This window comes from Eublepharis macularius, chromosome 6, assembly GCF_028583425.1.
Source record: "Eublepharis macularius isolate TG4126 chromosome 6, MPM_Emac_v1.0, whole genome shotgun sequence".
Classification (NCBI taxonomy): domain Eukaryota; kingdom Metazoa; phylum Chordata; class Lepidosauria; order Squamata; family Eublepharidae; genus Eublepharis; species Eublepharis macularius.
The window spans coordinates 83,721,004-83,747,198 of NC_072795.1; the positions used below are offsets into that span (position 1 = coordinate 83,721,004).

The 26,195-nt window shown below is 40.8% G+C and overlaps 1 protein-coding gene across 1 annotated transcript in view; it reads left to right on the forward strand.

The window, feature by feature from the left end:
* The window catches only part of GRK5 (G protein-coupled receptor kinase 5), a 252,430-nt gene that overhangs the window by 59,151 nt on the left and 167,084 nt on the right, over positions 1-26,195 (forward strand). The window contains exon 2 of the mRNA XM_054983923.1: positions 19,401-19,496. Within this exon, the coding sequence (XP_054839898.1) occupies positions 19,401-19,496 (96 nt within the window). The remainder of the gene's footprint in view (positions 1-19,400; positions 19,497-26,195) is intronic.

Here is a 26,195-nt window from a genome sequence, read left to right on the forward strand (position 1 = left end):
AGCCTACCATCGGCATTATTTCTACCTCCTTAGTCCATAACGCTAAGTCTTTTGAGGCCCAGATCATATCAGTTCTTGATAATGTAGAATGCCTTGCAGAATAGAAAGTAAACTGTCTACTTTTAGGATATTCTCTCCTCCATACATCTTCGAGAGTCTCTTGTTGAATCAACTCAAAAAAAAGCTTTGGTAATAGTCCTCTTTTCTTTTGTGCCGTTGTAGTCTTTTTGTCTAGCTCCAAGTCTGTCACTCCATTGAAGTCTCCAGCAAGAATTATCTGGTCATATACAAGATCGTCTAAATGCTTCCTTAAATCCTCAAAGAAGCTTTCTTTTGCACCGTTAGGTGCATAAAGTCCGACTACCAACACTCTCTTTAAGTTCCAAATGCATTCCACTGCTACAAATCTAGCTTCCACATCTCTCATAACAAATTTTGGCTGTAGCTCCTCTTTTATATACAAAACCACTCCTCTTTTTTTCTTGTTAGAGGCCGCTACAAATTCTTTGCCCAGTTTTCCAGATTTTAAATATTTTACATCCTGTTTTCTAATATGGGTCTCTTGCAAACAAACAATATCACATTTTTGTTTTAGTAGCCAATGAAAAATATTTTTCCTCTTATTCGGTGAGTTTAGTCCATTTACATTCCAAGATAATACTTTACACTCCATACTCATAGTTTTGTTGGTAAGTCTTTTTCATTGTCCTTAATAAATCGCTCCATCTCTCGCTCAGATCTGATGCGTTTTTTTGCCCCTCCAAACTCAAAGGACACTCCTTCCGGTAGGTCCCATCTGTACCTGATTTTCATGTCCTTCAAAATCTGAATTAGCACATTGTATTTTTTCCGGTCCAATAACACTGATCTGGGCAGTTCCTTCATTATAATGATCGTCTTGCCATCAATCTCCAATGGATCTTGAAACTGTTTTGTCACAATCCTCTCTTTCATGTTTCGTGTTGTAAACTGCACAATTATATCCCTTGGTAATTTCCTCTGGGTTGCAATTCTCGAATTCACACGGTATGCCACATCTAGGATAGCCACAACTTCCTCCTCCTCCTTCCCCAGGTATTCAGCCAACACCTCAGTCATCTGTTCTTGCGCTGACTTCCCTTCCACTTCTGGCAGGCCACGAAAACGTAGCTGCTTCTCCATATGTTTAGTTTCTGCAACTGACATTCTCCCCTTCACCAATCTCATCTCTGTTTGTTGCATGTCTGCTAAATTCTCCATCGCGTCTTCTACTGTTTTGACTCTCTGCTGCGTTCCTTGTAGTTCACTTCGTATTGTTTCCATACCTTTTTTCACTTCTGACAGCTCCGATTTTACTGTCTGTGTAACCTCTTTAACCTCTTTTATCAGCTCCAATTTCGTGTCCTTAAGTTCTTTAATCATATCTAAAAGTTTTTTATCCAAGTTTTTATCCAGGTTTTCTATTGCCGATTGCCACTCTTTTTTTGACATCGTGGGGCTTGCTTTAGCTCGCTCCCACGAATCCGCTCTCTTCCTTAACTCCGTGGCGTAAAATTTAACGTTTTTCTGTTTTAAATGTCCCAATCTTCTTGTAAAAATTAAATTTTAAAGAGTCCAAAATGTCGGGCGTCTTTTCTCTATGGTTTCTCTATGATTTTGTAATCCAAGATGGCCTACTTCCTCTTCCGCTGAAGCCGCGACCCTTCCCCTTTCAAAAATGGCGATTCCCTACTTCCTGTCCTCCGGCAAGGGCCGCTTCTCTCCAGCCACTCTATTGTTATTACGCACTTCCTGTCTCCCGTCTTCCCACAGCAGATCTCGCGATGGTGTCTTTTTCTCACAGCTCCAAAGCCACAGGTATTCAAAACAATAGTCCGATTTCTTTAATAACTTCTTTAAACTTAGTCTCTTTTCAAATACAATTCCTGCCGAGTCTTCCCCTCCTTTTCACTAGTCTGTTGCAGTTTAAAAATCTACTTTTTTTTCTTCTCTGTTTTTATCAATCTGTCCCGTATCAGAAGATAATGATCTTTACCTTCTCTTCACTTTTCTCGGGTTGTAATCGCTGTTTCGATTTTAAGTTCTCCTCTCAGCTTCTTCCCCCAATCGAAGCTTGGGTATGTAGGTCTTATGCCAGCCGAATTGGCCCCAAAACTGCCGCAGAGATTATAGCCGACCCGTCGCAAGGTGGGACCTCAAGGATCGGGAGGGGACCCGTTGTGTAGAGCCCCCCCTCGTCCGAGATCTAGCTCACCCTAGGGTCTTGAGCGTTCTTTGCCTGCTCCCCGCCTGAGAGCAGTCGGCCGCGGGCTATTTTCACCCCACCGGCCGGTTAAAACGGCAGTCCGGTCAGCTCCGCAAATGGAGCTGCGTTAGACCTCCATGGATCCCAAACCGGAAGTTCCCGAGTTCCCAGTTCTTTATTCGCAGTTCCGAGTTCCTTATATATTCCTTGTTCCCAGTATATGTCCACTTAGACGGCAGAGTCCTCTGAATACAGAGGTGTATGATATGTGCTCCTACAGTCTTTATTTTGGGGTAGAGAGCTTTTCAATTTCCCCCAATATCTGTGTTTTGCTCTGCAAATAAAAAACTAGGAACTGTGAATAAAGAACTAGGAACTGGGAACCAACTTCAGCTTTATAGATTTTCCCTGGCCTAACTACTTACCTGGCCATTTTCTCTGCAACTGCCACTTCCTTTTACCGTGTTTTTTTCTTTTTAAAAAAATCAGCTATTGACTATCATTTTATCAATATACCAATACATGAACCAGGATCCCTGAATTCTCAGTTTTCATTTTTTTAAAAAAAACCAAGACTATCCCCTTTCATTGCAGAAATATAAGGAACAAGATATTTTTCCTAAAGGAAATGGACTAGAGAAATATTTTTAATGAAAGAGAATCTGATACATAGTATAATGCTATATCAATATAATGCTATTCAGTCACTGATTAAAAAAAAAAACCCTGAAAAACTTGCTGTGTTGAAGCCCCGTTACTGCTGCACTGTATTATCAGCCACAGCAACAGTGGGGAAACTACACAAACTTGTCCCCATGTGGAAAACATCATAATTGCATAGTTTTCTGGTGGGAAAGGGTATGTATCATCTTTAAACAATACTTTAAGGTAGTTTCCTTGATATTGGTCAACTTCTTGATATTACCTAAATGTCTTTGATTGGCAGTTCTGCCTAGTTGAATTGTTCTGCTGCAGTTTGGAGATAATGGTGTATTAAACGCTGCTCTAATTCATGTTTAATTCTGCTCATATCACACTAGTACACACACAATCCTTCCATTCCCCTTGGATTCTTGAATATAACTATGGTTAGGGTTATGTCTATTTTATTGTCCTTGCTAATCGTGGTTAATACAAACCACAGTTTGCAAATACCATGATTTTGAATTGTGATTTAATGCTAAGTGCTGCTAATGAGGATCTTGGCACAGATGTAACACTAACCCTAGTTATCTTTAAAAGTTAAAAGGACTCAGCTAACCGTGGTTTGGTGATTAGCCAGTGTTTCACCTGTACTAGTATCACACAGAGCAATTTCACTGAAGAGTATGTCTTATGAAAAACCTAGGTTTCTTTTCTACTGAGACTTCAGAATTTGGAATGCCTTATTGGATCTGCCATTTTACTAGTACTATCATGACATGTAACTTTTTTCCACAAGAGCAAATGTTGAAAAGCGAATTTATGGAATGGCTTTGAATAACAATGGTACGTATTCAAGTCATTGTACGGCATCTTAAGTAGTATCATGGCTATTTTAGCAACATCCTGCCTATTTTAATTAATGCCCATTGATGGTCTTATCATCCATAAATGCCCTTTTGTACATAGCTGGTCTTTCCTGTTCACTTCTGTACATAGTTGGTCTTTCCTGTTCACTTTATCAGAGAAAAATTTGCTATAGTTGTGCTATATACACCACATTTCAAATGAATCAGTTTTCTCTCTTTCAGTTTTCTTTATTTTCCAACTTTCCCATGCATATATAATAATGGGGAATGCTACAATATGAATGACCTTGATGGGAAATATGAAAGGATTGTAAATAGCTGCATTTTGCTTTTTGTATTTAATGTATCAGTAGATGGTCACTGGTAATAAGTTCCAGGATCATCATAAAATGAAAGGGGGAAATAGACATTGGAAAGGGAAGGAGGAGGAAAAGAAATAAAGAAAAGCACATTCTATTCTGTCTTCTTTGTTGGGAACAAGTTATGAGTGATGAGAAAAGGTTCCAGACGACTTAATATTTTTCACTGAGGTACTCATAAAAAATATTCCTAGTCATGCAGGCTAGTAATCCCAACATTTCCCCGTTGGCTAAGAAAACAAGTACACTGGCTCTTTAGTTTGATTAGCCAGGTGAGTGTAAGTCTATTTGAATGAAGTCAGACATTGGGATTAATGCTATATTGATTTCAAAAACATTAATCCTAGGAATTTACTAAGAGACCATTATAAAGCAAACTCACCAGCATGGATTCCAGTTTCCATTAAGAATAACAGAATACCTCTTGACTTTGAAGAATAAAGATATGGTATTCCTCATATGCCTCAAGCCTTTCATGTGTTTATTTTCCACTAGGAAAGCATCCTTTTGTAAGCACACAGCATCATAGCAGACGTGAACAACATTACAAGAGGAAACAGCCATTCATCAACATTAATTCATTGGGTAATTAAGTCCATGACCTCTGACTTCCACCAGAACATCTGTTCACTGTCAATCCCCCAAGCTGTCTTTATTTACAAAGAGACTTAACCTTTATCCACTACCAGACGAACATATACATTCTATAATGAGAACTGCTAATAAGCTGCCTGAGCTACTGCTGTCTTAATTTGAAGACCAGGGGCAAGAGTAAACAAAGAGCCATCTCTGTGTTGGTGAAGAGATGAGAGAGAAGGGATTCCAGTTTAAGCTTAGCAATTTCCACATGGAGCACTCAGTGTCACTGATATCATTTCTAGATTAGTGATGCTGTGAATTGTGATGTGAACTGAATACAAATGCACCTCAAAATAAGCTCTGGGCTCTTGGTCCAAGAAAGAAGGTGACAGGCCCAGTTCCTAATTCCTGGGAAAGCATAAAATCATCTCCTTTTTGGTCAGGTATTAACTGTCAAGTAAACACATGGGCAGAGAAAGGTCCTCCTCATAACAGAATCACCAGCTACCAAGAAAACACGTTCTCAATGTAAGATGCAGTTACCCAAGAATATACCCAGGAATATATTCGTGGGTAAACAGATCTGTTGTGTGTGACGTAACCATGCATTGCTGCTTTGTGCAGGTAGGAGCTCAGTTTCAATACGGCATTGCACAAGTCCAAAGTCTCAGACAAAAGTTCTAATTTAAACATATACTTAAACTGTCCTCAAGAGGAAAGAAGCAGAAGAGAATGAAAGAACACTGACTTCCGGTTTGGGATCCATGAAGGTCTAACGCAGCTCTAATCGTGGAGCTGACCGGGCTGCCGTTTAAGCAGCCGGCGGGGCAAAATCAAGCCCGCAGCCGACTGTTTTCAGGCGGAGAACAGGCATAGAACGCTCAAGCACCTCAGGGCGCGTTGATCTTGGGCGAGGGGAAGAGCCGCGGCTTCAGCGAAAGAGGAAGTAAGCCATATTGGATTACAAAAATCATAGAGGAACCATAGAGAAAAGACGCCCGACATTTTGGACTCTTTAAAAGTTTTTTTTGGAAAGACCGGGACATTTAAACTAAAAGGACATTAAATTAAACGCCACGGAGCTAAGGAAGAGAGCGGACTCGTGGGAGCGAGCCAAAGCAAGCCCCACGATGTCGAAAAAAGAGTGGCAATCGGTGATAGAGAATTTGGATAAAAAACTTTTAGAAGTGATTAAAGAGCTCAAGGACATGAAACCGGAGTTGGTGAAAGAGGTTAAAGAGGTTAAAGAGACAGTGAAAAATGAGCTGGCAGAAGTGAAGAAAGGTATGGAAACAATGCAAAATGACCTGCAGGGAACACAGCAAAGAGTCAAGGTAGTGGAAAGCGCAGTGGAGAACTTAGCAGATACGCACCGAACAGAGATGAGGGTGATGAGGGGGACAATGGCGGTTGCGGAAAGTAAACATATGGAGAAGCAGCTGAGGTTTTGCGGCTTGCCGGAAGTGGAAGGAAAGACAGCTCAAGAACAGATTACTGAGGTGTTAGCTGAATACCTGGGGAAGGAGGAGGAGGAAGTTGTGGCTATCCTAGATGTGGTATATTGTGTAAATTCAAGAATCGCGACCCAGAGGAAACTACCAAGAGATGTGATTGTGCAATTCACAACCAGAAATATAAAAGAGAAGATTGTCACTAAACAGTTTCAAGATCCATTGGAGATTGATGGCAAGACGATTATTATCATGAAGGAATTACCCAGATCGGTGTTGCTAGATCGAAAAAAATATAAAGCTCTAATTCAGATTCTGAAGGACATGAAAATAAGGTACAGATGGGAACTACCAGAAGGAGTGTCCTTTGAATTTGGAGGAACGAAAAAGCGCATTAGATCTGAATCAGAGATGGAGCAGTTTATAAGGGACAATGAAAAGGACTTACCAGCAACAAGATTATGAATATGGAGTGCAAAGTTTTATCTTGGAATGTAAATGGACTTAATTCACCGAATAAGAGAAAAGGTATTTTCCACTGGCTATTAAAACAAAAATGTGATATTGTATGTTTACAAGAGACTCATATTAGAAAACAAGATGCAAAGTATTTAAAATTGATTAAATTGGGCAGTGATTTTGTAGCAGCCTCTAATAAGAAAAAAAGGGGAGTGGTATTGTATATAAAAGAGGAGCTACAGCCAAAGTTAGTGATGAAAGATGCGGAAGCCAGATTTTTAGCAGTGGAATGTATATGGAATTTAAAGAGAGTATTGGTGATTGGAATCTATGCACCTAACGGAGCAAAAGAAAGCTTCTTTGAGGACTTGAGGAAGCAATTAGATGAACTTTCTTATGACCAGATAATTCTTGCAGGAGACTTCAATGGAGTGACAAACTTGGAACTAGATAAAAAGTCAGCAACTGCACAAAAGAAAAGAGGACTATTACCAAAGACGTTTTTTGTATTGACGCAACAGGAAACTTTAGAAGATGTATGGAGAAGACAAAATCCCAAATGCAGACAATATACGTTTTTCTCCGCGAGACACTCTACGTTATCAAGAATCGATATGATCTGGGCCTCAAAAGACTTAGCGCTTTGGACTAAGGATGTGGAAATAATGCCTATGGTAGGCTCAGATCATAATCCAATTATGTGGAAGTTGGGGAAAAGGAGTAAAAGGAGAGGATGGAGAATAAATGAGGATTTGCTGCAAGAGGGAGAAAATATGGAGATGTTGAGAAGAGAAACAAAGTTTTTCATACAATATAACATGAATAGAGAAGTACCAACCAACAAGGTATGGGACACCTACAAGGCAGTAATTAGGGGCATATTAATGGACTTAAATGGAAGAGCCAGGGGAAAAAAAGAGGAGAAGAGACAGGAGATCACGGAGAAAATAAAAGCCAAAGAAATACAGTTAAAGAAAAGACCAGGGAAAAAGAAAATCTACCAGTACATTAAAATTCTTCAAGAACAGCTGACAGCAATGAATAACAAAGAATTGGAATGGAATCTTAAGAGAATGAATCAAAAGGTGTTCGAAGGCGCAAATAAACCTGGGAAATATTTGGCATGGCAATTGAAGAAGAGAAAGGAGAAAAAAATAATAAATAAAATCTGTGAGGACAATAAAGTGTACCTGGAACAGACAGCTATTAGCAGAGCCTTTTATAAATGTTATGCCAAATTGTATAATAAAAAAGAGGTGAATAAAGACTCAATAGCGACATATTTGGAGAAAATGAAGCTCCCAGTAATTTCGGAAGCTTGGAGAGACAAATTGAACAATGAAGTAACGGAGGAAGAAATAAGAAAGGCAATACAGTCAACAAACTTGGGAAAGGCGCCAGGACCGGATGGACATACAGCCAAATTTTATAAGGTAATGGCTAATGAACTGGCACCATTCCTAAAAGATGTGATTAATGGTATTTTAAAGGATCAACGGATCCCAGACACCTGGAGTGAAGCTAATATATCACTGATCCCCAAAGAGGGGCAAGATCTGACTAACGTGAAAAACTATAGACCTATATCGTTACTTAATAATGATTATAAAATTTTTGCGAAGATACTGGCGGAAAGAGTGAAGGGATGGCTTTCTGAAGTTATTGAGGAGGAGCAAGCTGGTTTTTTGCCAAATAGACAAATCAGAGACAATTTAAGGACAGTTATAAATGCTATTGAATACTATGACAAACGTTGTGACAAGGAGGTTGGCTTCTTCTTTGTGGACGCTGAAAAAGCATTTGACAATTTGAACTGGGACTTTATGTTTGCCACCATGGAAAAGCTACAAATGGGAGAAAGATTCATAAGAGCAGTAAAGGAAATTTACAGAGACCAGAGTGCAGCAATTGTGGTGAATGACGAGGTGACCAAGAAATTGACTATAGGTAAAGGAACAAGACAAGGTTGCCCGTTGTCTCCACTGTTGTTTATTTTGGTTTTGGAAATACTGATGATACAGATACGAGAAGACAATGCAATCCGTGGAATAAAAATAAAGGACTTTTCCTATAAGGTCAGAGCATTTGCGGACGATATAATGCTAATTGTGGAAGACCCAATGGAGAATATGCCAAAAGTAATAGAGAAGATTAAGGAGTTTGGAGATTTGGCAGGATTTTATGTAAACAAAAAGAAGTCAAAGATATTATGTAAAAATATGACTAAACAAAAACAACAATTATTAATGGAAATAACAGACTGCAAAGTAACAAGTAAGGTGAAATATCTGGGAATTGAATTGACTGCAAAGAATATAGACTTATTTAAAAACAACTATGAGAAATTATCACTCAGAGCAAGACTTGATTAAATGGAACAGACTGAATTTGTCATGGTTGGGGGGAAGAATTGGGAAGAATTGGTTGGGAAGAATTGCAGTAATTAAGATGAATGTGTTGCCAAGAGTGATGTTTCTGTTACAGACAATACCAATTATTCGAGACTCTAAGCAGTTTGAAAAATGGCAGAGGAAAATATCAGATTTTGTTTGGGCAGGCAAAAAGCCTCGAGTGAAAATGAAAGTGTTACAAGATGCAAAAGAAAGAGGCGGAATGCAACTGCCCAACCGAAGACTTTATTATGATGCAATTTGTTTAGTGTGGTTGAAAGACTGGATGATGCTGAAAAACCGGAAATTACTGGCCTTAGAAGGATATAAAAAAATATTCGGATGGCATGCATATTTATGGTATGATAAAGTAAAAGCGGACTCTATGTTCTTACATCATTATATTCGGAGAAGCCTATTCACAACTTGGAAGAAGTACAGAAATTACCTACAAGATGGAATCCCCTCATGGGTGGTTCCATATGAAGTAATAGATCCGAGAACTGTCGATAATGAACAACAGTATTTAACATACAAGGAGATAACCCGAATGGAACTTTCTAAACCCAAAATAAAGACGCAGGACGAGTTGTCTCCAAGCTACGATTGGTTTCAGTACAGACAGATCAGAGATCTTTATAATTCGGATTGTGTGAAGGGAGGGATAAGAATGGAGAATTCAGAATTAGAACAGGCACTTTTACAAGAGGATAAAAAGGAATTCTCTAAGGTATATAAAGTGCTGCTGAAATGGTATACTGAAGATGAAACAGTTAAAGTGCAAATGGTGAAGTGGGCTATAAACTTTAATAAAGAAATAACAATGGAGGCGTGGGAATACTTGTGGAAAAATACGTTGAAGATCACGACATGCACCAATATTAAAGAGAATGTCTATAAAATGATTTATCGTTGGTATTTGACACCAAAGAAAATTGCGCTAGGGAATTTGAATATGTCTAACAAATGCTGGAAATGTAAAAAGCATGAGGGATCTTTGTATCACATGTGGTGGACTTGTGAGGTAGCTAGGCAGTACTGGGGGGAAATAATAAGAGTAATAAGTGAGATTTTACAATTTCAAATTAATAAGAACCCAGAACTCCTGCTACTGAACTTGGGAATGGAGGATATTCCAGCACAATATAGGACATTGCTATTTTACATGACAGCAGCGGCTAGACTTTTGTACGCGCAAAAGTGGAAAGTGCAAGAAATGCCAACTATTGAGGACTGGATGTATAAATTGCTGTACATGGCGGAAATGGACAAAATGACAAGGAAACTGAGAGACCTTGATCCAGGACAGTTCAACACGGATTGGGAGAAGCTGAAACAATATTTAGTGAAGAAATGGGAGGTGGGAGGAGAACTGTGGCAGTTTGAAAATTACTGAAATACAATAAAAGTAGAGGGAGGTGACTTTACCGGGGGGTGGAGAGGCAAATGGGAATTTCTAAGCAACTATTTTATTAGACTATTATATATAGCATTAAGTATTATAGGTGTTATTACAAGAATTATAATGTTAGAAATTAACCAATTATAAGGATAGAAACTAATTAATTTCATTTCTGGCAATAATTGTATAGTGGAGATAATTTTATAATTGCAATGAAGGAATTTAAGTAAGGTGGGAAAATTTATATTAATGTATAGATTATGTGCTAAATTGATTGAATTGGTTTGGAGGTATATATGGGTCAAATTGGTTGACTATTTTTGGTGGATAGTTGCATAATGAAAGAATAATACAATTATATAATTAAAACAGTATGAAGATAAGATATGTAGAAAAAGTAACATATAGAGTATAAGTTAAATTGGTTGACTTATATTGAATGTACTGTTTATAGAAGTATCTAAAATTATGCTAAATGAGGGATAAATTGTTTGTCCCATATTGAAGATGAGATTATAAAATAGAGTATAGAGTACCAAAATTAGCTAAATGATTATTATCAAAAGAAAATATGCCAAGAATGTATTATTTAGTTATGTATTATTTAGTTGTTGAAGTAAGTAGGAAGACAGAAGGAGCACTGTGTTATATAGATAAGCTTAGAAGAAAGTGAAAGATTATGTTTGACAGATAGAATAAATTTAAAATGAGTAAGGGAAAAGGGACAAGGGGTTGGAAAACTGTTGGAAGTCAACAAAAGGGGGGGAAAGGGAGGGGGTTAGAATTGGAAAAATTAAAGGAAACTGATTGTAATGTACAATTTAATGATATCTAATCCAATAAAAATTATTTTTTAAAAAAAAGAGAATGAAAGAACACTGGGAGGCGAGTTGAAGGGCAGAATAATCTGATGGTATAACATGCTCTTCAGTCCTTTTGCATTGCTGGTGTCATATTTAAATCGGCCCTTTTGTTTCTGACATGGTAAGCATAGAACTATTCAAAAGTGCTTACCAAGCTTTGTGTGTTTTGTTGCACCAATGATAGTATTACCTTGACAAATGCAAGTTCCCAGAATTGCATTTGTGGAGGCCCCATTACTGTTAGCATGGAGTTGCATTTTAACAGAAGAATAGTATGGTAGGGGGGAAGGGTCCCTAACCTGTCCTGTGCAACTGTTTCTCCTTGAAAATGCTCCACAGTAGCAGTTCCCTCATTTGGGCTTAGTCTGTGGAAGACAGGAAGTTGAATTTGAGTAGCCTGTGTGTGTCAAATTAACATCCAAAGCCACTTGTTGCCTTTTAAAAATGGAAGGATGGGCTTCTTTGCATAGAAAGGTCTAAAGCATTTTTACAAGGGATGTATAGAACATTATTTGAATTTACTGTATTTGCAAATCAAATGAAAGAGCATGCATTTGGTTTAAACTGTTGCTCGTTTTGGTTTTCTGCAAGTGATGTAATGGGGAAGCTGGTTTGGAGAGTGTTTCTGCTTCAGAACTTAAGTACTTGGTTGTTATGTCACTATAAAATCCACATGCTTAAAAGTAGTACAAAGTAAATCATATCATATCCTGTCTCCCAGAAGTGCACTTTTAGTCAATATGTTGTTCCTTTCGTATTAGTTGTCCGGGGTCTGAGTCCCAAGCCCCAGACTTGCCAGGAGGGAACAGCGGGAGGCAACCGGGAGGCAGCAGCCCTGCCACCCCAGCCAGCAACCAGGTCCAGAACCTGCCTACTCCGGGGGGAAGGGGCAAAAAGCCAAAGCCTCAGAGGGCTGGAGGGAGCAGGGAGAGACCAGCCAGTCCCACCCTCCAGGGGGAGGAGAGGGGGCTAAGCAGGCTAGAGGAAAAGGGCCAAGGCAGGGGGAATAGGGACCCAGCAGCAGCCCAAACAGAGCCCTTACCAGCCAAGGAGGAGAAGCAGCCACTACAGCCCAGAGCCACACCCCGGCCAGAGGACAGTAGCCTGGCTCAGGAGATGCTAGGAGCCAAGCCCCTCCAGGTGGAGCTGCCCCAGGCATTCTGGGGGAGGAGATGGGTAGCCCCACCCAGAATCAATGAGCAGGCAGCCCAGAAGCTGGCCAGGGCAATTCCTCGCAAGCAAGGCCAGGGAAGCTCAGCAGCACAGAAGCCGTCTGGGGCATCTCCTTGCGAGCAAGGCCAAGGAGACCTCAGCTGGGGATGGCTCGCATTCAACCCCACCCTGCCAGCAAGGCAAGGGAGCCTAGAAGGGATTAGTGATAGGAGGGAAACACCTGAGGGGAGACACAGCTGGGCCAAGTCAGGAGAGGGAACAAGCCTGGAAGGAGGGTGGGGTGGAGAAAGGAAACCCTATAAAGGGTGGCTAGGAAGAGCTCTGAGGTGGTGGGTGTGAGTAAGGAGTGATGGTGTGGAGTGAGAGCAGAGCAGTGTGAGAGTGGAGGCTTGGAGGAGAGTTCTGGGAGGAGGAGAGGATGGAGGACGCAGGAGGTGAGCAGGCCAGGTTGAGCAGGCCAGCGAGTGGACTGAGAGGGAGTCTGGGTGATGTATACCGCCCCTCCTTCCACAGAGCAGGGTCCTGCAGCATCCCTGGCGCCCCTCTGATGTCAGGACCGGCCCAGCCGGCGCCCTGCCCAGTGGCGGCAGTGACAAGCCCTGACATTAGTGCCTTCTGTTTTTTCCCTAGATGGCTATTTTCCCACCTTTTCTTTGTTTCACAAAGAAGTACTTCCTCTAGAAGAAGTACCTGGAGGCGGTGGGAACTGGTATAGTAGCACAGTTACAAAATCAAGTTGCCATGATGAATAGCCTTGTACCAGCAGATTAAATACAGTAGATGATTAAACGATACAGATTCGGTATATATCACCAAACCATGCAGTGTCAGAGAACCAAAGATACTCTTCCTAATGTATAGTTAACAGGTGTAGAGGATGCATAATGCCCTTACTATGTGTTTGAATCATCGCTCAGGAACATGGTTCCCCATGCATGATTGTGACTGAGTCATTTTAAAGCATGGGTTTGTTTTATTGCATAGCGCATTTTACTGCCAGGTTAAATTGAGAAGCCTTTTTTTCTTCTTACTCTGTTAATGCAGATTAGAATTTCAGTGAGTTCTCAGAATCTGTTAATGGCAAGTCTTTTTGTTCTCATAAAGTTATAATACATGAATATGCTATATTCTTAAGAGCTTGTTTTTTAGGAGTGTACGTGCAATCATAAATTCATCTGTGTCTGTGAATTAACCTGAAATCTCTTCCCATCATTCCCTTCTTCAGCGTTTCAGTACAAGTGTATAAAATATCCATGTTCTTACTATTAATGCCCCTCACACTTGCCTTATGTCAAAACTAAGACAGTTGAAAGGTTATTAATCCATAATAAAATGGTATGTATTTATATATATTCATTTATATCCTGCCTCTCTCCCCATTGGGAATCCAGAGTGGCTTACATAATTTTCCTCTCCTCCAGTTCTTCACAACAGCCCTGTGCGGTAGGCTAAGGTGAGAATGGGTGACTGGCCCATATAACTAGACAAGGATCCCTTGTAATGTCAAGTTCATGCTGATTCTCTTCTTCTTTAATGCAGATAGGGATGATAGGGCCAGTTCAGGCACTGGTTTCTGCAGCATTCATATACAATGCCTCCATAATTCCTACTGCCTCCAACTATCCCAAAGACTATTTAACCCTTCCATAAACAGGGAAACTTCTGTGTCACTCCTTCAGTTCTTCCAGTTGCTCATGCTAGAGGCTTGAGGATACAGCCAGGCCTCCAAATCTATTTCTAGAGCATGGTTTTATTATCATAGAGTTATTAGTATTTTCTTCAATTTAAACACAGGTTGTTTTGTGGCTTTTTCACATGTAGCTATTTAGTGGGGGTTTCATCCTCATGACTTCCTTGCAAAATTCAGCACTTGCTGTGACTTCTCTCACTCCAGGTTAAAAAGAATCCTATGCCATAGTTAATGGTAAAATAGTCAGCCAATTAGCAAATCCCCACACACACATACCCACCAGTAGCAGCCCTACTTGATGCAGGTACTTGTTAAGCAGTGAAAACTTGATTGTTTGCTCCTTCCATGTTGTAGCACAGTAGGATTAGAAGATCCTTAATTCATTAAAAGGATCTCTGTCCAAGTGCTGAGCTTTTAATAGGGAACTCAGAGAGAACACTCTGCAGCAGTGTGATAACTGCCTGGTGCAGCCCACAAACGACTTCAGTGGTGAAACCAGGGCCTATAGCATACTGCGCCTGTCAGTTCTTTTTTTGAAAAGTTGCAGCAGAGATCTAAAGAGCCTCCCTGTTCAAAAAGATCGTGTGAAAGCCTGAGTCAAGGTAGTAGTTGAATAGCCTTCATTTTCACAACCTCTAAAATTACTGTCCTGTTCAGTGAGATTGTCTCCAGCCAGACAATTTGCCTCAGCTACCACCTCAGAGCACTATGTCCTTCAGGTCCTCACACCCACAGGTACACACATCCACCCCACATGCACACGTACATCTGTAGTCTTGGCAAATTGTGTGTGGAGTGAGCGGTGAGGACAGCTCCAAGATATACGCTGTGAGCTGGAAAGGTCAGACAGATTAAAATAGTTGATTGGAATCTTTAGCATAGAAATGTCACAGGCAGAAAGAGTGCTGCTGTATTGTGGTTGGATACAAGCAAATGAGTCATCAGGCTATGCTGCTGCTGCTGCTGTGTGTGTGTGTGTGTGTGTGTGTGTGTGTGTGTGTATAGAGACAAGGAACAGGAGAAGAATCAAGGCATTGGCTTTATAATGCACCAATCATGCTTGTAACTATGGAACTCTTTTTCCATATCCTGACAGAAAGACATGTTAAAAATACATGATTTTGTTATGTTTGTATCCTTCCTTCCCTCCCCCACAGGATTACATCAGATTTTACTCCCATGGTAACAACTTTGCTCTGGATTCATCTTTCTGTGTTTAACGCTTCTTAAAACTATTTCATACTCTCATTGCTACTGCGAAGGAAGGATGCTTTAGCCAACGATTTTGTACTCTGTTCAGTAATTAATGTGTATATAGTTCTGCAAATTCCCTAGGGTGATTTTACAACCAGAGAGAGTTAGATTCATTCAGAAAATGTGCAAAGTACAGTGAGATAAGACTCGAGATGACAGGAAATGTATTTAATAGGGATACGTAGATGGATGTTAGACAGAAACACAGATCTGGCATTGTATGTGACAGAATTTAATGGGAGATGTGGTTGTAACTAAGCCTAAAGGTATAAATACTGCGTGGTCACTCTCTGATCCTAATCAGGTTTGCATCATGGCATTGTTCCCCCACCCCACCCCAAAGCATCTGAAAAAGTGGGCTCTACTCCATAAAAGTTAACGTTGGAATAAAATGTTGGTCTTTAAGCTGCCACAAAATTCCTATTTGGGTTTATCATAACAAAATAATATGGCTACCCCTATCAAATCTGGAGGAGTCTGTGTTAAGGGTGAACCTGTTAGAAGACTTTCACCTCCTTCAGTTCTAATACATGAGCTATGATCATGAATTGATAGTGGGGATTCATGTTATGGGAAATGGGAAAAGGTGGGGTGGTTCTGTATGTCAGAGAGGGTGTACAGTCCAGTAAGATTGAGAAGGTAAGAGAATTAGATTAGCTTCTGGAAATGCTATGGATTAAAATAATGGGCCCAAAAGGAAACTTAACTCTAGAAGTCTGTTATCTCCCACCGGATCAAAAGATAGAGGACAATTATAACATGATGAAAGAAATAAGGATAGCGGCTAGACGAAATAACTGTGTAGTAATAGGTGATTTCAATTACCCACACATTGATTGAGTCGACGTGTGTTCAATTTGGGAGAAAGAGACTGAGTTTCTAGATACTCTCAATGACTGTGCTGTGGAGCAGGTGGTTGCATACCAGGGGAGAGGTGATCCTGGACTTGGTCCTAAGTAATGCCCAAGATCTGGTGAGAGATGTAAAAGTGGTTGCACCACTTGGGAACAGTGGCCATAATGTTATTGAGTTCAGCATTTGCATAAATAGAGAGTTGCCCCAAAAGACCAACACAACTACTTTTAACTTTAATAGGGGTAACTTCTCTGAGATGAGGGGGCATGTGAAAAAGAAACTGAAAGGAAAGGTCAAAAGGGTCAAAACCCTTGGGGAAGCTTGGAGACTATTTAAAACTACAATCCTAGAAGCTCAGATAAAATATATACCACAGGTTAGGAAAGGCACAAATAGGTATAAAAAAAGGCCTGCATGGTTAACAAACAAAGTAAAGGAAGCTATAAAAGGTAAGAAGGTTTCCTTTAAAAGGTGGAAAGCTAGTCGGAGAGAGATGGTATATAAAAGGGAACACAGGTAGTGGCAAAGAAAATGCAAGTCTGTGATCAGGCAGGCAAAAAGGGACTATGAAGAACACATTGCAAAAAACATAAAGACCAACAAGAAACATTTCTTCAGATATATTAGAAGCAGGAAACCAGCCAGGGAGGCCGTGGAGCCCCTGGATGATCAAGGGGTAAAGGGATTACTGAAGGATGATAGGGAAATGACCGAGAAGCTAAATGCATTTTTTGCCTCTGTCTTCACTGTAGAAGATGAGAGGTGCTTGCCCTCTCCAGAACCGCTGATTTCAGAAGTATTGAAAGACCTGAGTCACTGGAGCCAGTTGGATTTCATTATCCAGGAACTAGAGTTATTTTCTAAAGTTAGTGCAAGTATGGAAAGACACCACCATTTGCGGCCTCGGATCACCTCTCTTTTCTATAGAGGATGATGGACTTTTTTTCCTTTCCCCTATTTTTCTTCCCCCCATTAAGCATCTATAGGACTTTTGTCTCTCACTTATTCCCAGTGGTAACTTGTGTCTCAAGTACATTTAATTTATAGTGAATGGCAGCGTTTTGTATAGGACCCTTGGCTGGGGAGTCTTACAGATTCTGCTTGCTCACTTTTTCATGTGAGTACAGAATGTAATTTTTTCCCATTGTTCTCATTGTTCAGTATGGCTCTTCTGAATGAGTGCTTCCTGCAGGCACCAAGAAGACACCTCCTGGGTTATGTTAAAGCCTCTATTCCTGGACGTGGGGGAGAAAGCCAGGACTCATTCTTTGATTTAGAGAGGAGATACTTCTGGGGAAGAAGCAAAACACCTTTGGGTGCCATGGTGCCCCTTGGGTGTCAGTTGCAAAAGACAATATATCTATGAGATCTAATCATCTTCTCACTTCTTTTCCTAAGCAAGACACTGAGACACAGAGAGGGTGAGAGCCTGCAAAACAGACTGAGAGAAAGTAAGAAAGAATAGGGCCCCAAAGAATGGATACCTTATTGCAATGTGCAGTGTGTAAATAAGTTAAGTAATATCTGTTCTTTAATAATTCTGTCCCTTTTTGTTTAATATTTCTTACGTAGGCCGTCGTCACACGGCCATAAATTTAGTGCCAAACTAGCGCCATCTCCCGCTGAATTCTCACCTTATTCCGGCTCTCTTGCGATTTTGCCATTCTCCCCACTTCACGCTTTGTGACTCTTTATGTCGTCTTTATCCACTTCCATGTGAATGCCCTGGATCGACTATGAACGCTTTGCAACACCAAAACACTCACTCTCCCTGATCATCTGTCTCACCTAACACTGATTCTCCTGCCCTACACTCCCACAAGCCCCAGTGCGACCCGTAATTAAGCCTCAAAGTAATTTTTTTAAAAAACCGTCAGCCTTATAGCGCTATAACGCTATAGCACTATTCTGCCATGGGTGGGAAACCTCTGCTACCTATCATGGTTGGCTTTTGGGTTGGCCCAGCACAACATTATAATAGAAGAATGATAACGCAAATACGTGAAAAAAAAATTTTTTTAAAGGGGGCGGGATTTTTAGGGCCCCGTTTCTGGAGGCACTTTGACTGACTGTCGAATTGCGCTTTTCCCTTTTAATGTGACTGACTGGAAGTGCAAGCAGTTGTCAAAAGATGGGAGAATCCGTTCTAATAACGATAACAGAAGAAACGATTTCTAGTGCAAAACTGACGAAATAAGGGCCCGTGTGACGACGGCCCTAATGAATGACTGTTACTTTAATCATGATAACAGCGAGCTGATGTTATTTGATTATGATCAAGGTCACATGTGGGGACAGATGGGATCTTTGTCCAGCTCTTGGTAATCCTGAATATTATGATTTATTTGTGCATTTGTTTGTTTCAATCAAGATACTTTGGTTTTGCCTTATTTAATTTTTGTTTCTGCTAAATAATTCCCCCACGCCCAAAAAGTTGGAACAGGGCAGGGAGGGAGACTGCAGTGGTACAAATGTTGTTCATGTTTTCTGTAGTTAATGTTATATGTAAGGGGGTATACCTGTATCTGATAGTTGCAATCTGTTTAGTGATCCAGTAGTCTATTCCAGTCACTTATGTGGTGGTCCAGCTTAACTAGTCCAAAGAAACTTGATTCTGGATCTGATTTTAATATTCTAAATTCCAGGTTGAATGTTCTTCCCCAAGCCTTTGCTTCAAAGGATATCTCCCCAACTTCAGGTCTCAGAGCTATTCCAGATACACCCTGAGGAGCTCCTAGGATATTGAGTAGGAATCTTAATAGTGGTTTATCAACGTTATCTGTTACTGCCATAATCCAAACCGTGACAACATAGAGCATTAGCCTGGTGACTCAAGTGATAAATACTTTGACTGCTGCAGGAACATATTGGCCCTCAGAAGAGTAGTAGGATCTTGAGATAGCCTTCTCAGTATTCAGAGCAGCTCTTACAATGGAATTCAGGTACACCTTCCAAGAAAGTTTGCTTGAAAAACAATTCCCAAATATTTAAAATGGTCCACCTGCGCCAGAGATTGGTCCACTACTCTCCATTTGTATTTCTGTGTAGTAATGTTGTATTCAAATGGTGCTGCTGAGAGCTTTGTTTCATAGGATCTCTTTATTTGAGGTAAATCCATGCTAGCTTTATGGGAGGAGTATTAGATGGGAATGTAACAAAGAATTTAATCCCAGTATCTTTCCTTCTTCAGGGGGTGGAGGAAAGCGTAAAGGTAAAAGCAAAAAGTGGAAAGAAATCCTGAAGTTTCCTCACATTAGCCAGTGTGAAGATCTTCGGAGGACAATAGGTAAGAGCTGTTTTGCTGCTTTTGTTGTTTCAGTCATTTTTTCATGCAGGAAGATACAGGAAGCTTATTTTAACGTGATTGAGAATCACAATTAAACTTATCTTCCCATATGCCTTATAGCTCTAGCTGAGCTTTTAAAGCGTATTGTTTGAAGTAATATAGGTGACATTGGGACACCCATGCCTAATACCATACATTTCAATTTGTCGGAACAAATATTCACTCTGACAATGCAATGACCAAACCTAACAACACCAGTTATACCATCTCAGGTTCATTCGTTTGTTCATTTTCCAACATTATATATGCTATCAAGTGTTACTAATGCCCTTCCACTCACTACATTGAACAAACAGCCCAGCCCCTGAACAAAAGAATAAATGGACATAAATCTGATATTAAAAACTGCAACACTCAAAAAATGGCAAGGTAACATTTTAATCTTACAGGGCATTTCATTGCTGACCTAAAAGAAGCTGTCCTTCAAGAGCAGATTACAATGTGAGATTGCTGACATTGCATTCATTTACAAGTTCAGAACAATGGAACTCCCAGGACTGAAGAGAGACAGAATATTCTTGTCTCACTACAGATGCTAATTTCTGTTCTCATCAAGCTACATTGTACCTTCATATACTGACTCCCTTCTTTGCTTCACCCACCCACCTCCTGACTGTTATATAAAAGCTCAGGGATCTCCATTCCTCACTGTATCTTAAGAAGGGAGCTCTGACTCTTGAAAGCTAATACCCTGAACATCTTGTTGTTCTCTAATGCTTTGAAACGGCCTCCCTTCCATTAAGCTGCAATGGAGAAACTACTCTTCAGAGTTTGTTTGATGGCTGAGCTATCTATACATTCAGAAATGAGCCTAAGGTTGCTCCAAAAGATACTACTAGGTAGAGAATCCTTCTCCAGACTTTGGGCTATATACCTGTTCTTTATAACTAGAGCTAAAAATTTTGTTTTAAAATGAAAGCACAAATTCTAATGATTCTTACAAATGTCCTTTGCAACTTAATAAATCTTTTCAACGACTGTGTTATTGAATATTGTCTTCCATACTGCTTGAAATATTGTTTATGTGTGTGATTGTCATTTAGCTGTTCATGGACCTGTTCTCAAATGCTTTTCATTTAAGTATATTTTCTTTTAAATCTTGTCCCAGTTTCAGACAAAATGTGAAGTGTCCGTTCCCGTCCTGCCCCCCGCCCTGTCCCCCCAGCCATTAAAATCTTTGGATATACCCATTATAGCAATGCATGAAATCAAGGAGAAAAGTATTTTTTGTTCATACTGTCATAGAACCTATGTGCAAATTAAGCCCTTTAATGCATCTTGGGAGACTGAAAACTAACACTGAAGAAAAGGTTGCTTATACTTGACAGCTTCCAGGACTTTAAGAGTTGAAAAGGAAATAAATGAGTTTAAATGATCTCAGCCCACATTCTATATACAGGCTTTATTTTATAGCATTTAATCCATTGTGGATTACCTTGGCAGTAGTGAAGGAGAAAACCAAGAAAGCTATTGCTATTTCCCTGTAACAGGCAACAAAATCCCTACTTCCTATATGAAGCTATGTTAAAAACATATTTGACAGGTTTTATCACCCGAGGACAGAATCCATCAAAAAGCTGACAATTTTATTTCTGGTCCAGAATAGTACATTTCCTACAGTGATTTCCCATATATATACATATGGTTGTCTTAAATGCTATGATACACACCAAGATTACATCAAAATGTAATGTAGTTGCAGGCAGTGAAAATGGCCTTTTAAAAATGGCTTTCTGTTCATTACTTGAAAATAGGGTGAAAATGACTATGGAGAGTTTGGGGTCTGTCATGATCTTATTTGGTAATACAAGTCATTAACTTTAATTAGTACTTACACAGAGCTTTAGAATTGGAAGGTGGTGTATTATTATTGCTCTGTGTTTGTGCTGAGCAGTGTTGGGTAATTGTTAAGCAAATAGTCTTTGAAAACAATTTAATAGTTATTGCTTTGGAGGTGATACAGAGGGGATGTGGTTGTGTTGAAAACATTTGCTCAAGAAATGGGCATCCGTATGGAAGATTTAGGGGGGCGGTTTCCAGCCTTTTGTGCTCCATTTTCTCTTGAATCCTGTACACTCTGGTGTGATTGCAGTGTGGCCTCAGGTAACTTAACATTGCTTCGGGCTTTCTTCCATAACTTCTGCTGCAAATTTAGTTTCTTCTGCTGTTGGCATTGTTTATTAATTGCCTTGTGGGTTTTATAACGGTGACATTGTAAGCATGGCACAACAAATGTTACTTATCAAGCTGTCTCTCTAACATAGTGCATTGTGATATTTTATGTGAGAAATTATTTTATGTATATGCTTCCCCATATTGAAATAATGCAGTAACGATCTCAAAAGTGCATATATGAATCATTCATCCCATTTGTATACAGTGTACACAGTCAAGACCAATGTTAGGAGGTTTTTCAAATGCCACTGTGTGGAGATTACTATACCTGGGGCACCTAAACCCCTTTGGAATTCTGTATTTGTCATCTGAGAATTGTTAGGAGCTGGGATGCAGCTGGTCTTGTAACAAAATCACATCTAGCTTTAAGCTGATCTTGGCTGAAGGGAACCTATCAAATTAAGAGGCATGCTTATAAGAGCCCTGCCTGGATGGGTTACAAACTAATATGTGGGATACAAAAGGAAAGAGGGATAGATGCAACAAAAAAATTCAGAGTTCAGGTATGTCCATTTTATAGATGACAAGATGGAATCACCACTTACTAGATCTGGGCCAGAACAAATGTGATGATGCAGATAGGAAGTTGTTACCAAAAGCAGCTGCTGAATGCCTGATCTAAGGCTTTGTTTTTATCTTCCTTCCTGTGCTGCTTCCCTGATGGGCAGTGGGCTCCCAGGGATGCTTTTGGACATGGTGGGGTGAGAGAACAGGCATAGCATGGGTTCATGTGATTATTGCCTACCATGGCTAAAGGCAGCTGGTAGGGGAATTTGGGACTGGGGAAATTAAGCTATCCTTCCCAGGGTCTTGGCCTCCATCAAGATTAAGTCCTTCCCACAACCCAGTGACTGATTTTTGCTGCCTCTGTTTCACATTTGGAGAACCAAACCCCAGCATCTGTTTGGTTGCCATCTCTGAAATTTCTGGAGATTTAGTGGTGGAGGCTGAGGAGAGTGGGATTTGGGGAGGAGACGGGTATAATGGCCATAGATTCCATCCTCAAAAGCAGCCATTTTCTCCAGAGGATATGATGTCTGTCGTCCAGAGATAAGTTGTAATTCTGGGAGCTCTCCAAGCCCCACCTGGAGGCTCTAAATGGATAGGGTTAACTGATTGAGTGTCTTTTAGGCCAATGGGAAAGAGCCTAGCTGTCTATCCCTCCCTTTCTGACAGTTGCCAGATAGAGGAGGTAAGAACCATGAATATTTTCTTTGCAAGAAGTGCAGGATAATCTGATCACTAAATTTTCACTTGACATACTGCTGTTAAAAAGAGTAGGAGGCTCAGGGGAAAAGGAGCAACCCCAGTGACTGTTGTCTTTAGAAGGTTGTAACTACATAGGGTGGCAGAGCTATTCACATCAGCCAGGTAACTGCCACGCTTATCCTCACCGGCTGAAATTCAGAACTAAGATCCTGATTCATCCTAGCATCATCTCTGCAGTAAAATGGATAGTAAAAAGAAAAGCAGGTAAGGAAAGATTTAAGCCCACCCAGTCCCATCTGGCCTCAAATCCGAGAGCTTCCCAAAGCGATCCTTGGTGGAGTTCTTCCTGTTAGGAAAGAAGATTATTAGGTCAAATAAAACCTTTTCTGGCCCTAAAATTATGTGCTAAAAAAATCTTACAGCGGCTTTTATTCCTTCCTGATTTATAAACTCAGCAGTGGTGATGAGTACTACAGTGACAACTGTGGAGTTACTGTGCTTTTATTCACCAGATTGGCTTACTCCTGCCTTTTCCACCACACCATTGTAAAGGCCTAAGAAGGACCACACCTACAGAACTGAGCATAATCCAGTTTTTGCGTCCTGCCAAAACCATCAACACCATCTTGCCGGTCATGGTGCTGGGGTTTTTCTGTTTTGTGTAATCTGGGACTCGTTTGGCAATTTAGTATGCCAACTGTCTTCACAAGGGACAAACCATCCTGTAAATTATATTTGTGTTCTTAAAGTCCAAAGTCATTTAAATTGTATGCTACTTAATATGTTTCTTAGGAAAAACACACTCTACTTAAAATAGAAAACAATGCGGAGCAATGTAGGCTGCCAGAATTTGGGTATGGGTATATTTTACTAGATTTAAGTGGAAGTTGGCCCGAAGAGAAACCCAAATATAACTTTGGATGTGTGAAATTGTCTTAAGTTGGTTAAGCCATTTATATAAAAAAATACACTTGGGCTTCTCTTTGCAACTGGTACTTCTCTAAACAGAATTTATTGGAGTTAGAAGAGTTTTATTTAAGGGAGAAAACTCCATTTGCCAGATGAATACAGATGTAAAGATTATGGGTCCTTTAACTGAACATGCATCCCTGAGAAGAATGAGGAGAGCACATTAGCAAGCCCCTTGACAATTCCCTATCTCAGCTAACCTGTCTCCAAGGGGAGGAGCCACCTCTCCTTGTCTTACAGATTAATCAGAGAAAACACCACATAGGGATGCAGTTCTGAAGATACAATTTCATTTGTGTTCTTTTTGGAAACCTAGAAATCTGTATTCTTAACTGCTTTCTAATAAACCCATAAGACATGATGTGCTACTCTGCCATAGAAGCTTGCTGAGTGGCATTGGGCTAGTTACACATTCTCAGTTTAACCTACCCTGCAGGCTTATTGTGAGAGTGAAATAGAGAAGAGAGGATATTGTAAGCCACTTCGGGTCTCCACTAGCAGAAAGGTAGAGTATAAATAAAGTAAATAAATACATTTCAGGAAGTTATATAATGGCTTCTGAGGAGCATTCACCAAAGCAGTTCACACAGTTTAACAGGTATATAAAACTTCCTGAAAAAATAATGGAAGGACAAAATGCTAAAAGAAAATAAAATGGCAATGATGTGCACAATCCAGTAAGTCGATGAAATCAGCAGTTTGTAAAAGAGTTCCAGGTCTGCTCAAATCAGGGAGGGGAAATTGAGACAGATCTCACCACTCTTGTGAAAGACAGCATAAACTGGCATAGGGTTGCCAGGGACCGGGAGTCCCTCGGCAGGGGATCCCCAGGTCCCTGTAGACTCCCGGCGGGGGACTAGGAGCCGGCACTTACCCTGGCTTCCTTTCTCCATGTGTGCATAGCACGTGCATGCTCCCAGCCCATGTGATGATGTCACTTCCACGAGTGACATCACAGGGATCAAAGGGCGCCCCCGGGGTCAAAGGGAGCCCTTGTCGACGCTGCCCACCTGCTCCTGCAGCAGCAAGAGGCAGCGGTGGTGGTGGTGACGAGCGGTATGCTCTTGCTGCTGCCGCCGCCCGCTCACCCACCCACTCTCCTGCCCGCACAGGGGCCATGGCGGTGAGAGGTGACAGCGAGAGGCGGTGGCAGTGGCAACAAGACCAACGTGCTCTTGCTGCTGCTGCCTGCTCTCGCGCTGCACCGCCTGGGGAATGGGCACCTCAGGGAGCATGCCTCCCCGCCAGCCAGATAAGTGGGGGCGGGGGAGAAGGGTGGGATCTGGAGATCCCCCGCCCCGGCGGGTAATGGCAAGCCTAGGCCGGCAAGATAAACCTCTTCGGTTGGAGAGCTCCACAGGTCTTTCCTGATAAGCTATTTCTTTCTGTGGACACTTGCAAGAGTGTCATAGAAGATCACAGGGTGACAAGCCAAAACTTCTACTCCAGGGAAGATCTGGCTCCCCCTCTGGCTTTTGAGGAGTGCCTTTTTGCTGGTAACCCGATCATGTTTTCTTTTAATGTTTTTGTTTGGCTTGTTTTCTCCCTGTGGGTGGTTTCAGTTTAATTTTTGTTTGGGTTTTAATTGGCATTGCTTATGTCAGTTATTATTAGGAGACGTGCGTTTTTGAAAAGCAAACAGTAATATATACATTTTTTTATAAATACATACAAATCAATATGGGCAAAACAGAAAGAATGATGATATGAATGTGCACCATTTCCTCTCCCATTCCTGGCAGAAAGAAGAGAGCCTGAGAACTCCATGCTATGAGATACTGGGGAATGTCCATTCTTAAGGTTAGCATGGCAAACTCAGTGGCTGCCACGAAAGCAACAGTCAGTAGAACAGTGAAGGCTGATGCAGCTCCTTGCGGCACTCAGTAAAATGAAGAGCACTGTGACATCATTGTCAGGGCAAGATGCAGCTAGTGGGACCAGTGGACTTGGATGTTGGGTTTAGCTTCCTTACAAGCCAGAGAATACTGGCCTATCTAGGGGCAGAAATGCTAGAGGGATGAATACTTAGTTAAAGCTCGTTTGAGAGAAAGACAGGAAAGACTGTTGCATGCAGCTATAATTCCTTCCCCTCCTGATCAGAGACCTCTGCATCGGCTAGAGTTGCCAACTCTGGATTGGGAAATTCCTGGAGATTTAAGGATGGAGCCTGAGAGGCAATTTGGGGAAGGGAGGGACCTCAACAAGGTATAGTGCCATACCTCAACTCTCCAAAACTGCCATTTTCTTTATAAGATTTGATCTCTCTAGTCCGAAGATTAGTTGTAA